This window comes from Panthera onca, chromosome D2, assembly GCF_046562875.1.
Source record: "Panthera onca isolate mPanOnc1 chromosome D2, mPanOnc1 haplotype 2, whole genome shotgun sequence".
Taxonomy (NCBI): Eukaryota; Metazoa; Chordata; class Mammalia; order Carnivora; family Felidae; genus Panthera; species Panthera onca.
In genome coordinates this window covers 12150519-12170051 of record NC_138349.1, presented here as the reverse complement: position 1 = coordinate 12170051, position 19533 = coordinate 12150519, and the positions used below count along the sequence as shown (strand labels likewise).

The window sequence follows — 19533 nt, the reverse complement described above, 5'->3', positions numbered from 1 at the left end:
TCTCACCCCCTCAACATTCTCACCCCCCACAACATTCTCACACCCCAACACTCACACCCCAATATTCTCACCCCCTCAACATTCTCACCCCCAACATTCTCACCCCCCAACATTCTCACACCCCAACATTCTCACCCCCTCAACATTCTCACCCCCACAACATTCTCACCCCCCCAACATTCTCACACCCCCAGCATTCTTACACCCCAACATTCCCACCCCCAACATTCTCACCCCCTCAACATTCTCACACCCCAACATTCCCACCCCCCAACATTCTCAAACCCCCAACATTCTCACACGCCAACATTCCCACCCCCCAACATTCTCACCCCCTCAACATTCTCACACACCCCAACATTCTCCCCATTTAGGCTTTTGTTTTGTTTTCATTCAAGTGAAAAGAGAAAAAAAATCCCTTTGGGTTGAAAAAAGAAATCTCCACTTGATGGCTTTTCTCTTAAAACAAAAAGAAAGGCGGTCCTCCAGGCTCTGGCCCTTATTCTCGGGAGGAAGAGAACCACAGCGCTTCCCTGGCTTCCACCACTTGGACCACTTGCCGTGGCCTCTCCATGGGTTTGGGCTCTGGCCCTAGTCCGCCAGCTATCTTTCCAACCCTGTGGCTGCTGGCTTACTGAGAGGGTGGCTCTTGCCCTTATTTGGAACGGTTAATACATCAAAGAACGCGAATTAAATAAGAGCAACAAAGTATTTGTGTTTATTTGTGATAAATAACCCCATACAAACGCATTATCACCTTGTGAGGCTTCCCCACTGGATTTGAACGCATTAACCATTCCCCATGAGGACAGCTGCCAGCAGTTAAATAAACAAAGCCAGTTGGTGGAGAGTCGGATCCTCAATCCAGATGCTAATGGCTTAACTGAGTCGCACATGCTATCCTACTGACTGTTCTTTTACCCGTGGAAAGGACCTTCTAGTAAAACCAGACACTGCTGCTGCCTCCCTACCCCAGTTGGGTGGGGAGGGGCTTGTTATTATGAAGAGTGACTGTGTCATCAGAGAGAAGAGAGGAGGGACAGATGGAGACGGGCACACCTACAGCTGTGCTTTCTTGGGCTTATGACTCTGCTGGAGTTGGGGGACAAGGGGTTTCCTTCCCCAAGGGGGCCTGCCCTCTACAATTCTCTGCCCCAGTTCTACAGCTGGTGCTGTGTTCTCAGTAACTTCTCCTCCCTAATTCCCAGGCCCCGCTCTGCCTTCAGGGCATCCCAGAGCATCCTGAGACCTCCGGGTGTTCCCAGCCCTAGAGGGGTCTGTCACCACACCAGCCAGAAGTATTCTCCGCCCCTGGTGTGGTCAGTGTGTGGATAGGAGCCAGGGCTGGCCCTTGCCTGACCCCTTCCCAGTCATCTCCAGGTCGGGAAGATGCCTATGGCAACAGCGACATTTGTTTTACATACTGGGAGGAAGGAAATTAGTCCAAGACTGTCTGGATCCAGAAAGAGACCAGACAGCCTGAGCCAAGAGATGGGAAGGAAACACGGCAAGAAGTCAACCCAGACGCCATGCCCTGGTGCTGAGAGTGCCCACACTCACATGCTTGTCCTCTTCCTCTTTCAGAGATTTGAAACCCGAAAATATCCTGCTAGATGATTATGGTAAGTTGGGGAGCCGCTTGGGAAACCCCTTTCCTGCTCTGTAGCCAAGGAGAGCATCATAATCCAAAAGGAGCAGGGGGCCTTCCTGCAGAGACTCTCAGAGGCACGACCCTGGGACTGGGGGAGAGCAGTGGGCAAAGAGGGAGAGCACCCACTCCCTCTCCCCAATCCTGGGTACCCAGGGCAGGCAGTGGGCATGGTGAGGCAGCAGTGTGGCTTGGCCAAAAGAGAGACAGAGAGACGGAGAGCACTGACTGAGGAGTCCAGAATTTCAGAGATCCTGGGCAAGTACTTCACTCTCACACAACTTCCTGGTACCCCCATCTCCCTTGCTGGTGAAATGGAAACATGGGCCCTGCTCTGCCTACTTCAGAGGGTGGGGTGGAGGTGAGGCTCCAATAAAATAGCTTAAAGGGCAATTGTTTCGCCAGCTATAGCCAGCTCTAAATGTGTTAGGCATTATCTGTGCATTACCATTGTTGTTTTCCTGAGTGTGTGTGTGTGTGTGTGTGTGTGTGTGTGTGTGTGCATGCACACATGCATATGCGCACATGTACACACACACAGGTAACATGTTTAGCCTCTCACACCTGGGGAATGGTGTTCACATCTGTTATCAGACTAGATGTTCCCATTTCTGCAGAGGGGGCAGGGCCAGCATCCCTGTGCCCATATTATAGATGACAAGATTGAGGCTTAGAGGAGCCGACAAGCCAAGGTCACCCAGCAATCAGTGGCAAGCTGAGACCAGCATGCCTCAGATGCCAGGCAGCCCCTGGCAGGGGGAGGGAGAAAGGGAGGCAGGTCATTGGTGACTTGGAGAGAGGTTTGAGTGGGGAAGTGGGCAGAGGGCCCAGGGCCTGCGCCCTTCTTGGATGAGCCCAGGGCCCACTGGGGTTCTTGTCCCCACTGGGGTTCTTCTGCTGCTCTCAGAACCATGCCCACCACTGATCTGCAGCCTGATAGCTGGAACCTGTGTGCTCTCTTCTCCCCTCCCCACCTTCATCAGGGCTGCTGAGCCAGGGAGTTTGCACCCCTCTGGCCTGGTGGGGAGTCCCTGGCATTGGACCTCACTGGGGTCCGGGCTGTGGGGCCCTGGTGTGGCCATGACCCTGCCTCAGTGGGCCGCCAAGCAAGACAGAGCTGTAAGCGCTGTGTCATCTTGGCCTTTGGAGGGGAGTCCTGGATTCCATTTCATCTCAGTCTCCCCATGGCCTGGATGACTTCACTCTTGTCTCTCCAAAGGCAGAATGCAAAGAACCTCCAAAGAGCAACAGGGAAGGACAGGGAGTTGCCTCCCGAATTGCTTTATAATTTTTCCCCTTAAGCAAACTGTAAAAGTTCAGGAAAATCTCACATTTTTCCCATGAAGCAATCATAGAATCAGGCCAAGGTCTTTTAAACTTGGTGATCTCAGCCTTCCAAGAAGCCCATTAGGGCATTTTATGGGTAGGCTGGCCATCGTCCAGCCAAATCCAGACATCCTTTCCCGTCTTTATGTTTTCCTCCTGTAAAGTAATGATTTACCCACGTCCTCTGACACCTGGATGCCCCCAAGGGTCTGCAGTCACCCTGAGGTAGCTGATTGGGATGCCCCTCTTGGGGCCGAGAGTCTGTGTACCTTGACCAGGGGCAAGCAAGTCTCTGGACCGCCCAGGGTGGGCCATGTGTCCACTGATTGTCCCAGCGACCCTTTGACTCTGCTCTCCCCGCCTCAGGCCACATTCGGATTTCAGACCTGGGTCTGGCTGTGAAGATTCCCGACGGAGACCTGATCCGCGGCCGGGTGGGCACCGTGGGCTACATGGGTGAGTGTGGGCCCGGACCCTCTCTGAGCCCACCTCTTGGGCCTCCCTCCTCTATGCAGCTCTGATCAGAAGTGGAGCCACAGCAGGCAGTGGGAGGTCTTAGCTGGGGCAGGTGGAGCGTTGAGGCCCAGGGTTCATCTTGCCTAAACTGAGCATTCTGAGCCCCCCACCACAGCCCCACCTGCACCTCAAAGCCAAGCCACTCTCAGGATCAACAGTCAGTGCGGGCACATGGTGCTGTTTGGGGGAGGCTAAACCCAAGTAGGGGTCTGGTGATTGGCAGGCGGCCTTTCAGGGGGTCCCTGAGAGGAGTGAGGTCACTAGGAAAGGCCCAGAAAGGAGAGGACTGCACCACCTGCTGTGTCACTAGGCATGATGCTAAGTGGAGACCAGCCTGAGCCTCCTTGCCCTGCCCCCCAGCCCCCTACCACAAGCCTACTCTAGGACCACCATCCTGGGGGCTGCAGGGAAAAGACTGGAGCTACATCTGGTCCTCCTGAATCCCTCTCTGGTGATGGGCATCCCCCGGGCTTCCTCCTGCATGTACCTCACACACATGTCCACTTGTCCCAGGGGGTAGGGGGCTCCAGAAAGCTCTGGGTACTGAAGATGCTGCTGTCCTCCACTAGGCTCATGCCAGCAGCACTTGTACAGGATTCTGTGTGTTGTATCTATTGCTAGAAGGTCCTTTTCAGGTTGCATGTTATTGGGGAACCTGTGTGTATCTATGTTTATGTGGCTGTGTGTGTACCCATGCAAATGCGGATAGATGGATGGATGGATGGATGGATGGATAGATGGATGGAAGGAAGGAAGGAAGGAAGGAAGGAAGGAAGGAAGGAAGGATAGAGGGAAGGAAGGAAGGAAGGAAGGAAGGAAGGAAGGAAGGAAGGATAAATGGATAGAAGGAAGGAAGGAAGGAAGGAAGAATGGAAGGATGAATGGATGGATGGAAGAATGGAAGGATAGATGGATGGATGGATGAGTGGATGGATGGAGGGATGGATGGATGGAAGGATAGATGGATGGATAGAAGGCTGGAAGGATGGATGGAAGGAAGGAAGGAAGGATGGATGGATGGATGGATGGATGGATGGAAGTATGGATGAATGAAAGGATGGATGGATGGATGGATGGATGGATGGATGGATGGAAGAATGGAAGGATGGATGGATGGATGGGTGGATAGATGGAAGGATGGATGGATGGATGGATGGAAGGATAGATGGATGGATGGAAGGAAGGGAAGATGGATGGAAGGAAGGAAGGAAGGAAGGAAGGAAGGATGGATGGATGGATGGAAGAAAGGAAGGATGGATGGAACGATGGATACATGGAAGGAAGGAAGGAAGGAAGGAAGGAAGGAAGGAAGGAAGGAAGGGTGGGTGGATGGGTGGATGGAAGGAAGGAAGGAAGGAAGGAAGGAAGGAAGGAAGGAAGGATCTGCACACCTTTGTGTACCTGTATGTCTGTCTCGCACAGAGTGCTGCCTGCCTCCATCTGCAGGGCCTCTGTTATACGTGTTATCCAGCACATGTGTGGATGCATTTGCCTCTGGATGCTTGTCACCTGCCTGAAGACATGAAACTTAACCTTTTTTGCACTTCTATGGTTAATCTAAAATTCATTTTATCAAAGTAGTAGGGAAGCCATAGTGAGAGGCTGTTTGAATTCCAGGTGAACTTAAAATCCTCTTTTCTTTGGGTGGACACACTTTCCTTCCTGGCAATAAATATGTGTGCAGCACGTACCCTGTGCCAGATGTCATACCTGTTACTGGGACACAGCAGTGAATAAGGCAGCTCAGATTCTAGCCGGGGAGACATGAAGGGAACAGGTCGTTTCCATCCACTGTGATCAAGCTTCTGAAGCCAGAAGCACAGAGGAGAGCAGTCAGGGTGGGCTCCCTGGAAGAGACGGTATTTATGGCATTTGGTGAGTAGGAGTCAGCAGGGGAAGCATGTCCTTGCCATGAAGCTTCAGGCGTTCCGTGAGCAACACCATCACTCGTGGATGCAGTTGGTGTGAGTCACAACCCTGGCCCCGTGTGCCCTGACTCTGCCCTGCCGCCAGCTCTCTCTTACCTCCCTTCGCTCCCCCCCTCTACCCCCAGCCCCAGAGGTCCTGAACAACCAGAGATACGGCCTGAGCCCTGACTACTGGGGTCTGGGCTGCCTCATCTATGAGATGATCGAGGGCCAGTCGCCATTCCGGGGCCGCAAAGAGAAGGTGAAGCGGGAGGAAGTGGACCGCCGCGTCCTGGAGACGGAGGAGGTGTACTCTTCAAAGTTCTCTGAGGAGGCCAAGTCCATCTGCAAAATGGTGAGCTCCTGGTGAGCCAGACGCTGCCCGTGGGCTGGGTGTCCAGTGGTGTCTCCCCTCCTGCGCAAACAGGCTGACAGGGACAGGGTCAGGCACACTGGGGTAGGAGTAGTGGCAGCACCGAGCCAGAGGAACGAGCAGTCCTGGTCGTGGACTGGGGTGGTCGGCCACGGCTGCCAGGAGAAGGCCTGGGGTGCAGGCAGGGAGGCCCCATGACAGGGAAGGGGCTGGGGCGAACCGCGGGAGACACTCAGATCCGGCTTTGTTAGGGCAAATCAACGTCTTGGAGAAAGGAGATGATCCCAACTGGTTCCCCAGGACACAAAGGGATCTTGGGGCATCCCCTACCCTTGACCTTGGCGCCCTGCAGCCTCGGACTCTGGATCCCCAGGCACTGACTGAGGCCAGCAGGTGCAATGCAGGTGCTGGGGTGGTGATATTTTCAGTCTTTGAACATCTTACAATAGAGTTTTCCTTCCACTCCATGGAATGCTGGCCACACTAGCTTAGGTCCTGCATGACAGCAATCTAAGGACCGTGGGACTTCATCGTCCATGGGGAGGGGGAGGGTGGGGAGCACCGTTTAGACAAGCTGGGTGGGCAGGACCAGACTGGGGCTAGGAAGCCTGATAGAGGAAGTAGTGACTGGGGCCATCAAAAATGGAGCTGGGCAGGGGGTGGGGCACGTGGGTGGCTCAGTCGGTTAAGTGACCGAGTTCGGGTCAGGTTACGATCTCACAGTTCGTGGGTTCAAGCCCTGTGTCAGGCTCTGTGCTGATGGCTCAGAGCCTAGAGCCTGCTTCAGAGTCTATCGTCCTCTCTCTGCCCCTCCCCCACCCTCTCTCTCAAAGACAAACATTAAAAAAAATTTTTTTTTGAAGTGGGGCTGGGAGAGAGTCCACCCCTGGCTGCTGCCCCTCCCCCCCCAGCCCAAGTGGCTCGCCAGAGGCTTTGTGGGGGGAATGGCCCCACCTGGCTCTCATGCTCCCAAGTTCTGCCTGTGTCCCCTTGGGGCCTCTCCCTCTGATGCAGGCCCAACTGTGCTGCACCCCCACCCCAGGCAGCGGCCCTCCAGTGCCGGCCGCGCATGGACAGGAGGGCCTGGATGCCCCACTCCGGGTACCCATGAGCCCTCGGACCGCCTCTCCCTGGAGCGCTGCTGCACCTGGAACAACAGACAGCAGGGGTGAGGCTGCCCTCCCTGCCTCCTCTCTGACTCGTGTGTATAAATCACAAGGCTGGAGGGTATAGAACGGCAGGCCCGACATACTGATGAAAGTAGTGAAGCTTCTGCTTCCAGAAAAGCCAAGGCCGCACTGTTAGTGGCCCAGGGACCGTGTGGCATAGCTCCCCACCCTGAGGAGGACCCTCTCTGGAGCTATCCGCTCACTGCTTGACCACTTCCTCTTACCGGCTTCAGTCTGACGTCACAGAGCCATGGGAAGAAGGATTCGGGGCAAGATCTGACCATTTGAGCACTTCTAAAAAAGAGGACCCATAGATCTGCCATCGACATGTGTGGGAGTCACTGAAGGAGGCTTGCAGACATACACCCAAACCACGTGGCCTGTGGGCTGGCCCGTAGCCGGGCACTTGCCTGCACCCCTGGGCCTCCCAGAAACCCAAGGAGTCACGGCAGCCAGAGTCGGGGTGGGGGACAGAAGTCAGGTAGGTGGAAATGTGGGACCCTGAGGACATTTGAAAACTGGGGTAGGAGACCCGCCAATATTTGGCTTAGACGCAAGGTGTCTGTCCAGTGGGGCCAAACCAGGCGAAGGATAGAAGAGGGAAGTCATCAGCCATGGTCAGAGCATCACCAAATATCCCAGGTCAGGGTCGGGGACTCAGAGAACCAGAGCAACCCCAGCAGGACACAGGACACGCTGGGAGGACGGGAAGGCAGAGAGGCTCCGGCCCGCTGTCTGGGTGCCTGTCCGGGCACCAGGACTAGGGGCACTGCTGGCCCTCTGCTGCCCCCTGGTGGCTACTGCGGGAAAGGCGGTGGCTGAGCCTGGGACTCTGCGTGGACCTTGGCCAATGGCTTTCAAAGGTCGAGCCAGTGTCCCCTCATCTTTCTCTGCTGGAAGAACTGACAAAGCCCTCTGGCCTTGCTTCATCTTCTTAAAAATGACCATAGGGTCATGGGATTCTGGCCTTGGGCTTCCTGGCCACCCCTCCCCACAGCCTGTCCGGTCTGGCAGCCAGGCTGGCCCTGTCGCCTCCAAGAGGTGCCAGCTCAGGACACAGCAGGGCCTGTCTGTGAGGAAACCATGAAGGCTTGGGGCACATTGGACTGTTTCTAGACCCTGGCAGCTCCAGCCCTGCCTGCCCAAGAAGGCCACTCCACAGACTGCAGGGAGGCTGGTCCCTGGCCGCCTGTTCCTTCCCTGATTCCACCCTGATGCCACAAGACCCTCTCCACTGCCCCCTGGGGTCCAGAAAATTCATACGTGTCAGTGCCCGGTCCGCTGGTCCAGTCCCTAGGCCCAGACCTCAGCCCCACCTCTGTAGGTCCCTGCTGAGTTCCAGAACTGGCCCTGACCTCCTCACAGGACCCTCCCTCTGGCCCTTCAGCCACCTCAGCCTTAATCAGCCTTCCAGCCCATCTCTTCTCCTCCTTCAGGAAGCCCACTCTGCCTGCCCCACTTGCCCAGCTCACACCATCTCTCCCTCTCACTTCTGGTGTATACCTGATCCCAGGGCTGCAATCAGGTAGCACATAGATGGGTGTTCAGCCTGCACGGTGTTTTAGAAAGAGGTGGATGGCAGGTTAATTGCCAAGACTTCAAGCAGGAGAGATTTCACATGAGAACCTGGACTTTCGGCCCTGGGCACAAGCCAACACTCCTGGCAGAACTGATGGGCGGCCTGGCACAGCCCTCCCAGCCCACCTCGCCTTTATTGTCCTTGTTCGTGTTTCTGGCTGGCTGGCCCTGCAGGCTCTGGGGTCTACGGCTGGGAGGACCAGCCTCTACGCAGGGAGCCTTGCCTCTTTGGGACTTCTCAGAACAGGGAGGAGCCCTGGCCCAGCAGAGCCTGATTCCTGGAGCCTTTGTGGAACTGCAAAGCCTCCGGAGAAGACAAGCTAAAGTCCCGAGGCACCGGCTCACTGGGCAAAACATGCCTGGGTGATTGGTGGTCCAGAGGTTGACATAGTGATTCTCACAGCTTAAGTCTTTTCTAGGCTGTGACCTGGTGTTTGCCCAGGTGCCGCCTTTGAGTCCTCTGTTTGAAGGGAAATGGGAAGGGAATGGCTCCTGCAAGCCTCCGCCTCTAGACCATGAACCTCAGCAGGCCCGCCTGCCCGCTGGCCCACCACCGCAACCCCAGCCCCCACGGCCAGCTGCAAATGTACATTTTAGGAGAGCACACACGGGGTGCCAGCGTATTGGAGAGAGAATGGCCTGAGGTCAGGCCATCCACTCTGATTCTGGTCTCAGAGCAAACAGATGCCCGGGGGTCAGCTGGTGGTCCTCCAGCGTCACAGCCTGCTCTTCCCAGCCCCCTCCCAGCGCCGCCCCCCACTCTCCTGCCGCCTCCCCGCCCCGTTCATACCTTTACCCGTCTGGCCTGGCTGACTGCTTCTGCAGCCTCTTCCTGCCCTATGAACCTCCCCACCTGTGGCTTCTGAGAAGGACACTCCTCTACCCTGACCAGCATTCTCCCCAGCCAGTTCACCCTGGCCCATCCCCCGCCCCTTCATCCTTCGCCCAGACTCAAAGACAGGTGTTCCCCAAGGCTGCCCTCGGGTCTCCACCACCCGCTTTTGCCAGCCGATGCCTTCCCCACCTCCCCACTCCTGGAAAGCCTGTAGCAAATGCCCTTTCCCTGCAAAGCTTCCCCGTCCCCCCAGCTGGCAGCCAGGTCGTGTTCCTCTGCCATCATGGTGTCGTACCTGTATTGCCCTGACGGGTCCTCTGAACGTGGCCTTGCTGAGGCCAGGTACTCCGTGCCCGTCGCCGGTCTCTGCACAGAGGTTTGTGCCAACTAGATACCTATCTACAGGGTACTCGGGCGTTGAGTAGACGAATGAGTGAGACCTGCAGAGACCATCCGTGCCCTTTGTAGCTTGCCTGTAGCAGAAGAAGTTACACAGGGCCACAGACATGGGTGGTGCCCAGTGTGCCGCAGGGTCGGTGTGCTGCTGTGGGGAGGGCAGGCAGGACCCCCCGCCCTCCTGCAGCCTCTAGGCATCTAAGCACGCTGCAAGGCCCGAGCAGGCCAAGGCAGTGTCCCCTGGGTATCTGGGGGCGGCTCGGGCCCCGCAGAGGCTGGAGGAGGACGTGTGGGAGGCTCCGGGGTGCACCTGTGAAAGGAGGCCTGAAGCCCCAAAGCCCCTGTGGCCTTCAGCGGGACGAAAGGCCCACCCAGCCATGACCTCTCACGGCTCTCTTGTCACAGCTGCTCACCAAAGATGCAAAACAGAGACTGGGCTGCCAGGAGGAGGGGGCTGCTGAGGTCAAGAGACACCCCTTCTTCAGGAACATGAACTTCAAGCGCTTAGAAGCCGGGATGTTGGACCCTCCCTTCGTTCCAGATGTGAGTTGCCTCCCCGACCCAGGCTGCACCTGTGCACAGACTCACGACTTCAACTTAGTGAATGTCCACACTGGGCCCTGGGAGGCCACCCCGACCGACCTTGAACTCCTAGAGGGCAGGGCCAGTGGGCAAGTGAGAACAGTGGATGTTAGTGCTCTAACAGCCACAGCTCATGGTTCCGGTGCCCAGCTCCATGGTGGGCGCTTACATCAGCCCCACGGCATAGGTTTTTCTAATGTCCCCACTTTGCAGGTGCGAAGACTGAGGCCAACAGGGGATATGTGACTTTCCCAGAGTTCCTAAGCATCACAGCTGGGAGCCCAGCCCAGGCCCGTCCGGCTGCAGAGCCTGGGTGCCCGGTAGTGAGAACTACCTGGAGGTTGTCTCTGGGCTACGTGTCTCTCTGGCCCTGGGTCCCCAGCATCAGTTCTCTCTGTGGGGGACAGGCTGGAGGCCCCAGCTGGGGCGGCCCTCGTTTGGACGGAGATGCCCGGAAACACTTCCATCATCCTGATCCTGTGGGCTTTGGGGAACAAGAAAATCTGCTGGGGGCGTGGGGATCCCCAGGGGTGCCAAGGAACGTGAGGTCAGAGAGGGCATGTTCAGTCTCCCCACCGTGGCCCCAGCCTGGAGAGTGGGGAGGCCTGCAGCCGGCCTGAGGCCGATGGCGGGAAGGAGCCCCTTGGCAGATCTGGGAGAGAGCAGCACCGGTCCCTTGCAAGGTGCCCCCTGCCCCCCATCAGAACCCGAGGCTGGGGGCACCGGGCCTGGGGCGGGACCCTGTGTGACCGAGCCCTCCGCCCGCAGCCCCGCGCCGTGTACTGCAAGGACGTGCTGGACATCGAGCAGTTCTCCACCGTGAAGGGCGTCAACCTGGACCACACGGACGACGATTTCTACTCCAAGTTCTCCACGGGCTCCGTGCCCATCCCCTGGCAGAGTGAGGTGAGCAGGGCGGTGGCCACACGCACCCCGAAGGGGGCCGCTGGGTCGAGGGCACCAGGCCTGGCCCAGGGCACCGTGGGCATGGGGTCAGAAGAGGAATAGGAGGTGACATGGACACGGCCGTCTTTGCCGGCTGTCTCGGGAAGTCTGGCTGGGAGAGAGGAGGAGGACAGGACTGTGGCTGGACGCACAGGTGGGAATGAGCTGGGGGAGTCGGTGCTGCTTCCAATGGGTTGGAAATGATGGGGCAGGGGAGGGGGCGCTGGCAGGGGGAAGGGCCCGGAGCATGTGGGTGACCTGGGCTCGGGGGGGTGTAGGGGGGGCTGGGGTGTGGGCTTGGTAGCTGGATGATGAGCACACCCTTGCGGCCAGCCGGCAGGGGAGAGGCAGTGGCAGGCGAGGAGCGGCCTGGGCCCGGGGCCCCTGAAGGACGCAGGGCAGGGGGAGGACCTATTGGAAGCCGGCTCCGGGCAGGGTGGTGGCCCGGCCTCCGGGGCTCCTGTCCACCTAAGATGACGAACACAGCTGTTCACGCTACCTGTGGTTTGCACCCCTTCCCCAGATGATAGAAACCGAGTGCTTTAAGGAGCTGAACGTGTTTGGACCTAACGGTACCCTCTCGCCGGACCTGAATAGGAATCACCCTCCAGAACCGCCAAAGAAAGGGCTGCTCCAGAGGATCTTCAAGCGTCAGGTGAGGGATGCCCCCACCATGGCCGGCTGTCCTGGCGTTGGCCCCGGGGACGCCCTGGGGCCCAGGTACTTCCCTGAGACCAGAGCTGTGGCCTTCTCCCAGTAGCCCGTCCCAGCCCCTGAAGCCCACCGGCTGGGTAGAAGGGGCAGGGCCGGCCCAGAGCTCACCCTTCACGAGGGTTTGTCAGCCTCGGCACCGTTGGCATTCTGGGTGAACTCTCTGTCGTGGGGGCCGTCGTGTGCAGTGAGGGATACCCAGCAGCCTCCGGGCGTCTCCCCGCCAGGAGCGCCCCACTCCCGCTGTGCAAGTCAAAAACGTCTCCAGACCTTGCCCAGTGTCTCTGGGGCGCAACCTCCCTGACAGAGAGCTCACTGCCCCATGTGGCCATTGTAAGGACTCCAGTTCTGTAGGTAACTGCTGAACGTGACAAAGAACGGGGAGAACAGGTGTGGGAGAGGTGGTCTCCACAGAGCCTCAGTGGCTCCTGGGCTGGGGCCCCACACATGGCAGCTGTGCCCCCCAGCTGGAAGCCACAGGACACTCTGCCCCTTGGGAAGACGCATTTTTCCTCAGAGCCTGCCCCTGGATTAAGGGCTGGTGTGGGCCAGACAGAAGACGTGTCCCCACAGGCCTGTGAGTGAGAGGCCACTGAGGCCCCCACCTCATCCCCTCGTCCACCCTCCTGGCCTGGCCCCTGAAGGAGGCGTGGCCCCCCATTGCGCCCATGCCACAGCCTGGGAGGCTCCTGTGACTTATACTCCTCCCCGCCCCCCACCCCAAGGGAGCTGTGCCCCTCCCAGGAGGACGAAGAAGGAGAGGCTGTGAAGCTCTGGTCCCCAGGCCCCAGGAATCCCGGCTCCCCTAACAGGATGGGGTGGCCGTTTATGGCATTCTGGTGTGGACCAGCTCTGCACTGGCTGCTTTTTGAGAGCTTCTCCTAATTAAGCTCCACAAAAGCCCGGGCCTCCGTCCAACCATTCATTCATTCAGCCAATATGTATTGAGTGCCTACTCACTTGAGTGTGCTGGGCTGTTTTCTCAGGGCTGGGGATGCATCAGCAAGCCAAACTGGGATCCTTCCTTTGGGACATGCTGGTGCCATGTGAGCCCAGCGTGTGTACGATTAACCCACTTCACAGGTAGGGAAACTGAGGCTGAGGGGGTCAAGGAACTTGCCCACAGTCACAAGGCCAGTGAGCCCCTGCGAAGGATCTGGGGTTAATGGTGGGGAGCACGGATCAGACATATGGAGAGAAAATGCAGCCTGATGCCAAGTTTGGGGTTTTATCTAAAAGCTTCATGTGAGTTTCACATCCTGTTCCAAAATATACTCATGTTCATATACTATAAAAATATAATTTTTAAATGCTTCCACCAAGGAAAATGGAAGCTCCCGAAAGAAAGGAACCTGTCTCCTCCCACATGGCTGAGTCCCCAGGTCCTGGGACAGGCATTTGCTGTGGAGGCTCCCCGACTTGGGGTTCAAATCTGGCCCTGACTCTTCCTGCTACTTGGGTGGCACTGTACCGCCCCTGTCCCAGCCTTTGTGTGCCCGTCTCAAAGGTCAGTGCCCAGAGCAGGGAAGAGGGAAGTGGAGGTCAGCGGCCCTCTGCACAGCGCCCAGCACTACCACCAGGGAAGCAGATGGCCCGGGTCTCTCTCCTCCTCCCTGCAGGTGTGGGGGACCCGCACCCACGGGTATGCCAAGAGGGTGCCAGGGGCACCAAAACAAGCAGCCTGTGGTTCTCGGGCCAGGCACTCGCTCAGGCCCTCTCTGCACACAGCCTGGCCCTGTGGAGAAGCAACTCTTCCCCTACACTACAAGCAGGGCAGCCAAGACATTTAATAACTCACCCAAGGTCACTCAGCTAAGTGGCAGGTGTCAGGCTCAAACCCATGGCAGTTTAACCTTGGGCCTGCGGTACTTAGCCGCGTAGATGTTCTGGGAGAGGCCACCTTCTCCCTCCCTGCCTGGGATTTTCTTAATTCCATACCTGCCCCTGCCTTGAGGGGTGGCCTCTGACCCTGGGTCTGTGGCAGGTGGGGGCGGGGGGGGGGTGATGTACAAGGCAGCGGAAAAAAAGAGATGGTCAGCAAGCCCTAATCGTGGCCCTGTTTTCAGATTCAGAGGCCTCTCCTGTCCACTAGGACTAACTCTCTCTCTCTCTCTCTCTCTCTCTCTCTCTCTCCCTCTCTATCTCTCCTCCAGCATCAAAACAATTCCAAGAGTTCACCCAACCCCAAGACCAGTTTTAACCACCACATGAATTCAAACCATGTCAGTTCAAACTCCACGGGAAGCAGCTAGTTAGCACTCTGGCCTTGAAGTCCACGGTGGGACCAGCCCTAGACCCTTGTCCTTAGAAACAGAACTTACGGACAGGGGAGCCCTCCAGGAGCCGGGGACGGAGGCCGCTCACCCCCTCGACGCAGAGCCTCCAGGTTTCTCAAAGAGATTTCCACTCAGGTCTGTCTCCAGAGGTGGCCCTCAAGCCGAGGTGGAACATTGCAATAGAAATCCAATTGGATACGACAATTTGCACGTATTTTAATGGCGTCATACCTAGAACTGAATTTTGTCTTTATTATTTTTAAAGAAAAGTTTTGTAAATTTCTCTATTGTCTCAGTTTACATTTTGTATATTTGTATTTAAATGAAAGTCAGACTTTGAGGGTGTATATTTTCTGTGCAGCCACTGTTAAGCCATGTGTTTTAAGACATTTTAGAGTGGGGGGGTGGGGGGTGGGGATTTACAAAACAAAAAAATGTGACTCAAGACTTCCAGAGCCTCAAATGAGAAAATGTTTTTATTAAATGTAGAAAAGGACTCACATTTCACCTTTAAAGGATTGGTCGTATCCATCTGTGTAACCTTTCCCTCACATTGATGTCACCGTGCTTTTGGCTTGTAACAATCCGAATTAAGTGCTCAAGACACAATTGGGACTTGGCCCCTCAGTCAGAATGTCCTCTGTGGGGTCTCCGGGGTCACCTGGGGCCGATGTGCACTTTTCCTTTAGAGGCACACGATGCCAGTGTTGCTTCAGCCTTGGCCTTCTCTTCCTTCTGGAACGTGGCCGGTACGCAGAACTGGGTCTCTTTCTTCCTAAGCAGGTTCTGACTGCTAAAACCGGTATGCTTTAAGAGGCTTGCCTTTGGGGATTTTTGTTTTATTCTATTTTTAAGAGAAGCATAGCGGTGATAAGGTGTAGTCATGGAACCCCAACTATCCCAAATCCTCACGGCCCAAGGAAGCATCAGGGAGTGAGGGTCAACGGAATCATCCTGAATGAGTCCCTGGAGGGGGAGGGAGGCTTGCCCAGGGACTCCTGGCACATTCCTTAAGCGTTTACGGGACCAGAGGGTCTGGAGAGCTTCCCAAGGCCCCACAGATTCACCGGCCCAGGCGGCATGGATGGAGTTCGCTCTCTAAGCAAATGGGATGCTCTAGGGGAGGGCCGGGACCCAAAGAAGCTCAAGGCCACTGTCCCTTCCTGGGAGGAGTGGGACAAAGGCAAGATGTAATGGGGCATCTCAAAACTCCAGGCACAAATAGCCCTCAGGAGGACTCGGTGGCTTTGCCAGACCAGGGTCTTCTGAAGGCAGTGTCCAGGCCCTCTGAGCACGGCCGTCCAGCAGCAAGGAGCCACCGGCCCCCTCCTGTTGCCTCCACAAGGTGACAAGAAGCAAATCCACCCTCGCCTCCCCCCCACTCCAGAATAGGGTGAGTGGTTGACAGCCCTGCTCCCCTGCCTGGCTGCGTCCCCGGCGGCTGAGCCAGCCTCCTCCTTCTGACGGCAGCCGCCTGGCAGTCGCCAGGATTTCGCCCAGTGTGGAGCCTGCACTTCTGTGATCCGCATCTCCCGTCAACATGCAGATTCCTGGGCTCCACCCCAAGCCTGTGGGATGGGATGCTTTAGAAGCAGGGCCCCAGAATCTGCATCTAAAGAAGTTCTCCAGAACATTCTGACGCACCCTCAAGGAAGGGCACGTGAGCCTTGGCTGCAGTGGGGCTTTGGATGTGACCCAAAACGATTTCTTTAGGTGACGCGGGCAGTGCGAAGCATGAGCTTTTAGGGAGGAGACAGTGGCGGGGCACGGCAGCCCCATGCCCCACGCCCGTGCTCTTGCCCCCAAACTGGAGCACGCCGCTGGAGAGGGGCTGCCTTTGGGACGGGTCATTTTAGGGAGTGTGACCGATAAGTGGGAGAGAAGCAACCGGTGGGCTTCCCTCGGGTCCTCTAATGCGCAGTATTATTTTCTTCAAGACCGGCTCTCGCCTCACGAGGCTTCTTCTGTTACTTTCCTGGGCTGCATACAAGATAAGTACAAACAGCCATACTCCGTTTATGCCAAGGAAGTGGAAAGCCCCCTGGCCAGTATTTTAAGAGCCTCGAGATCTTGCTGACCCTCCTTTCTTAATGGAAAGGACAGTCATCTTCCTGGGACCATCACCAGCCCGAGCCCCCACTCTCCTTCCTTCCTTGTGCCCCGTTCACAGCAACTCAGTGCTTCCCGGTGACCCGTGTAGAGAAGCCATCTCTTAATTCCTCAAAGCCCCACACTGGCCATTTGTAGGACCAGAATCGTCAAGAGACAAGAGGGAAAAACATCCATCGCTGTGTGTTTCTGCATCGTGGGAGCTCCGACGATACGCACAGGCCTTTGTGGGACTCTTAAAACGACTGGAGTCTTCCTTCTCATTCGCTGCCTGTCCCCACCCAGTGCCCGTAGGACGTGGGGCCAGAGTCACCCGCCTTCCTGATCATCCTGTTCCTACTGCCCATTGTTCCCTATGAGAGAAGGGAAGTCCGTTTCAAACAATGCCTGAAAATCAGCCCTCCTTTCCACGAAGTCCAACAAGTAGGTCCTGCCCCCCACCCTCTCCCTAGCTTCTACTCCGACTTGTTTTCTGTAGCTGCATTTTTAAAAGGCATTTTTAAATTAAGGAGGGGGAACCCACTTTCGCACCCATCCACTTATCTGGGATGAGGCGTGTTTGGGCAGTGAATGAATTTAATTTTTTTTTTTTTTAAACTGCATTTGAGCTCTTCATAGAAGGGCCTCTCTTTCTCCAAGCATGACATTTTTCTCACTGGACGCTCGCTGACCTCGTGCCTTTGAGGTGAGACGCAGGGCCTCGCAGAAGCATCTCTGCTTCTACTTTTCCGGAGACAAGCTGCTGCCCCCAGTGGGACGGGGTGGTCTCCGCCATGAGCACCACCACCGACAAGTGTCTATCGAGCCCCCAGGGGGGCTCCCATAATGTCGCCCATAACCACACACAGGCCTGACCCCTGCCTTCACAGAGGACGGCACCCTCCCCCGCCCCCCAAACGCACCACTCACTTTCTACTCTTTCTAGGCCGGGAACATCACTTTTTAAGCCATGAGGTCTCGAGGTCACTTGCACCGTTGCTAAGTGTTGCCATGTCTGGAGCAGCCCCGGGCTTATTTCCTGAAATGCACTGTTCTTAGCAGATACTGGGGCTCCGAGGGGCAGGCAGCAGGGAGGCCGGCTGGGTGGAAGAGCGCAGGGTACCTCGGCTTGATGCACCCTTGACACGCACCACTGCAAAGAATGGTGGTGAGTTCTGGGGACTCGTGTGGACGCCACCTTGGCCTCGAAGGCACAGCAGCATGCGGCCGCTTGCCCTTGAGCCTGGCAAGCCCCGACAATGCTGAGGGCATGCCCTCTGAGAAGCCAGGCTCTCCACGCCCGCTGTCGAAGCTCCTCGTTCTTCCACACCCCTGTCCTTTCCCGAGAGGTTCAGGGCGTCGGTTTCCCACGGACTCGACTGAGCTACTGACCCAGACCTCAATTCGGAGGGACCACGGCCGCCTCCTTGCACCTGGCGTCCAGGCCTTGCCAGAGGAAACAGGAGCCTCGCGGACGAGCAGAAGCCCACCGAGATGAAGTGCCACCCGGGTGACATCAGCTCTCCTCTTGGGCTTCTGTGGACGCCCCCGTCCGTGTGAGCACCTGCGTCCTTCCAAGGGCAACCTCGCCCGGTGTCCCCTGGCCTCATAACCCCACCCTCTGACACAGGACCTCCTAAACTTTACAGCCTTTGTTCCGAAGAAGGAGTGTGAAACCTCCACGCATTTTGAAGGCACAGGGCTGAGACGTGACCAGCAGGGAACTCACTTCTTTCTGTCACAACGGACCAGTGAAGCCTCGTCCCGAGGCCCCTTCCCCTTCCCCCGGACCCCACCCCACGGGCTTTCACAACCAACCCGTCCAGCTGTCAAAGCCCAGAGGGTGCGGGTCAGAGCCTGCTCGGGTGCAGGGCAGGGTTCTCGGCTGGTCTTATGCTGGGGACGGTGGTTAAAACATTTGGAAACTTAGCTCTCCCCAGGACGGAAAGACGCTTCCTCAAAGAATCTAGATTATCGTTCCCCAGTCCATCAAGACGTCATTTTTGTAATAGATCAAAAGCAAATGTTCTCGATTAGAAGAGCTTAGTGGCTGTTGGTAGCGTTAAAATAAATAATCCTTCTAGTATCCAAAGGTTTCTATTTTTTTTTTTCAGGGAAATTTAAACTTTGATGGTGAATGAAAATAGTTCCCTTTTGGAGGTCATTCCTGAAGATAACGGCTTTTGTTCTGTTCTGAATCTTTGTCCGTTCCGTCTCCTATGTCACTGTGCTGCTGTATCTAGATCGAACCACTGTTGTTTTTTTAAGAGAAATAAATTCCTTAATGAAAAGAGTATTTCTTTCTTTCTGCACACGGCTGTCACCGCTGAGATGCCAGCATCTGCTGCCACCGCGTCTTGATTAACCCTCTCCTTAGGCGGACAGCTCAGGCCCCGCTGAAGCTGTGGCCCACATACACCACCCCCCACCCCCCCCCCCCAGACCGCGGGAGAGAGTCCACTGGGGGAAAGGGCATGCTCTGAACCTCTGAACTGGGGGCCCCGTCACAGGGGGGCTGTTCCCTCGGGGTCCCCAGGGCTTTCTCTGGGACCTTCTCCAGAAGCCTCCACTGACTGAGCCAGCCTCCCAGGCAGACAGAAGCCACCATCCTCCTGGGACACACGGTCTGAGGGAGAAACTCCCGGCCCACAGCACCCACCCACCCCACCACTTACACCCCTCTGCCTGGCAACTTTGGTCCCTTCCCAAGCAGACGGGCAGGCTGGGGGCAGGTGGCTCCTTCCCTCACCTCCTGCACCCACTCAGGTCCCTTCCCTTCCTCCAGCTCCAGACAGCCATGGATTCAGTAACCAGGGGCACCAGAATGGTCTCCACCTCCTTCGTTTCCAGGATAGGTTCAAAGTGGGCATCCCCAGGGCACCAAGGAACTTAAGGCCACTATCTCCCTGGGAGGGGCATCCACAGGGTTTCAGGATCTAACGGCCCCCCTACCCCAGAGACCGTGAAGAGGAGGAAAGTCGGGGCCTCAGGAACAGGTTCTCAAGGTGCAGAGGGCCAGGACTCCTGGCACCACTTTGCTGCAGGCATAGGTCAGTTGCTGGGGGCCTCGCTCCGCTGTTTTGGGGGGAGCAGCAGGAAAGAGGCCCGTGCAGTTGGCTAGAGGGTGAATTCTCCTTCCTACTCAGCCATTCAGCAGGTGAACTCCTACTATATCCTCAACAC

General features: G+C 56.8%; 1 protein-coding gene across 1 annotated transcript in view; it reads left to right on the top strand.

The window, feature by feature from the left end:
* Positions 1-18641, top strand: part of GRK5 (G protein-coupled receptor kinase 5) — a 214751-nt gene extending 196110 nt beyond the window's left edge. Inside the window, exons 10-16 of the mRNA XM_060641356.3 lie at positions 1585-1622; positions 3341-3430; positions 5544-5752; positions 10154-10291; positions 11099-11236; positions 11799-11930; positions 14140-18641. Of these exons, the coding sequence (XP_060497339.1) occupies positions 1585-1622; positions 3341-3430; positions 5544-5752; positions 10154-10291; positions 11099-11236; positions 11799-11930; positions 14140-14238 (844 nt within the window). The 3' untranslated portion in view covers positions 14239-18641. The remainder of the gene's footprint in view (positions 1-1584; positions 1623-3340; positions 3431-5543; positions 5753-10153; positions 10292-11098; positions 11237-11798; positions 11931-14139) is intronic.
* The last annotated feature ends 892 nt before the right edge of the window (positions 18642-19533 follow it).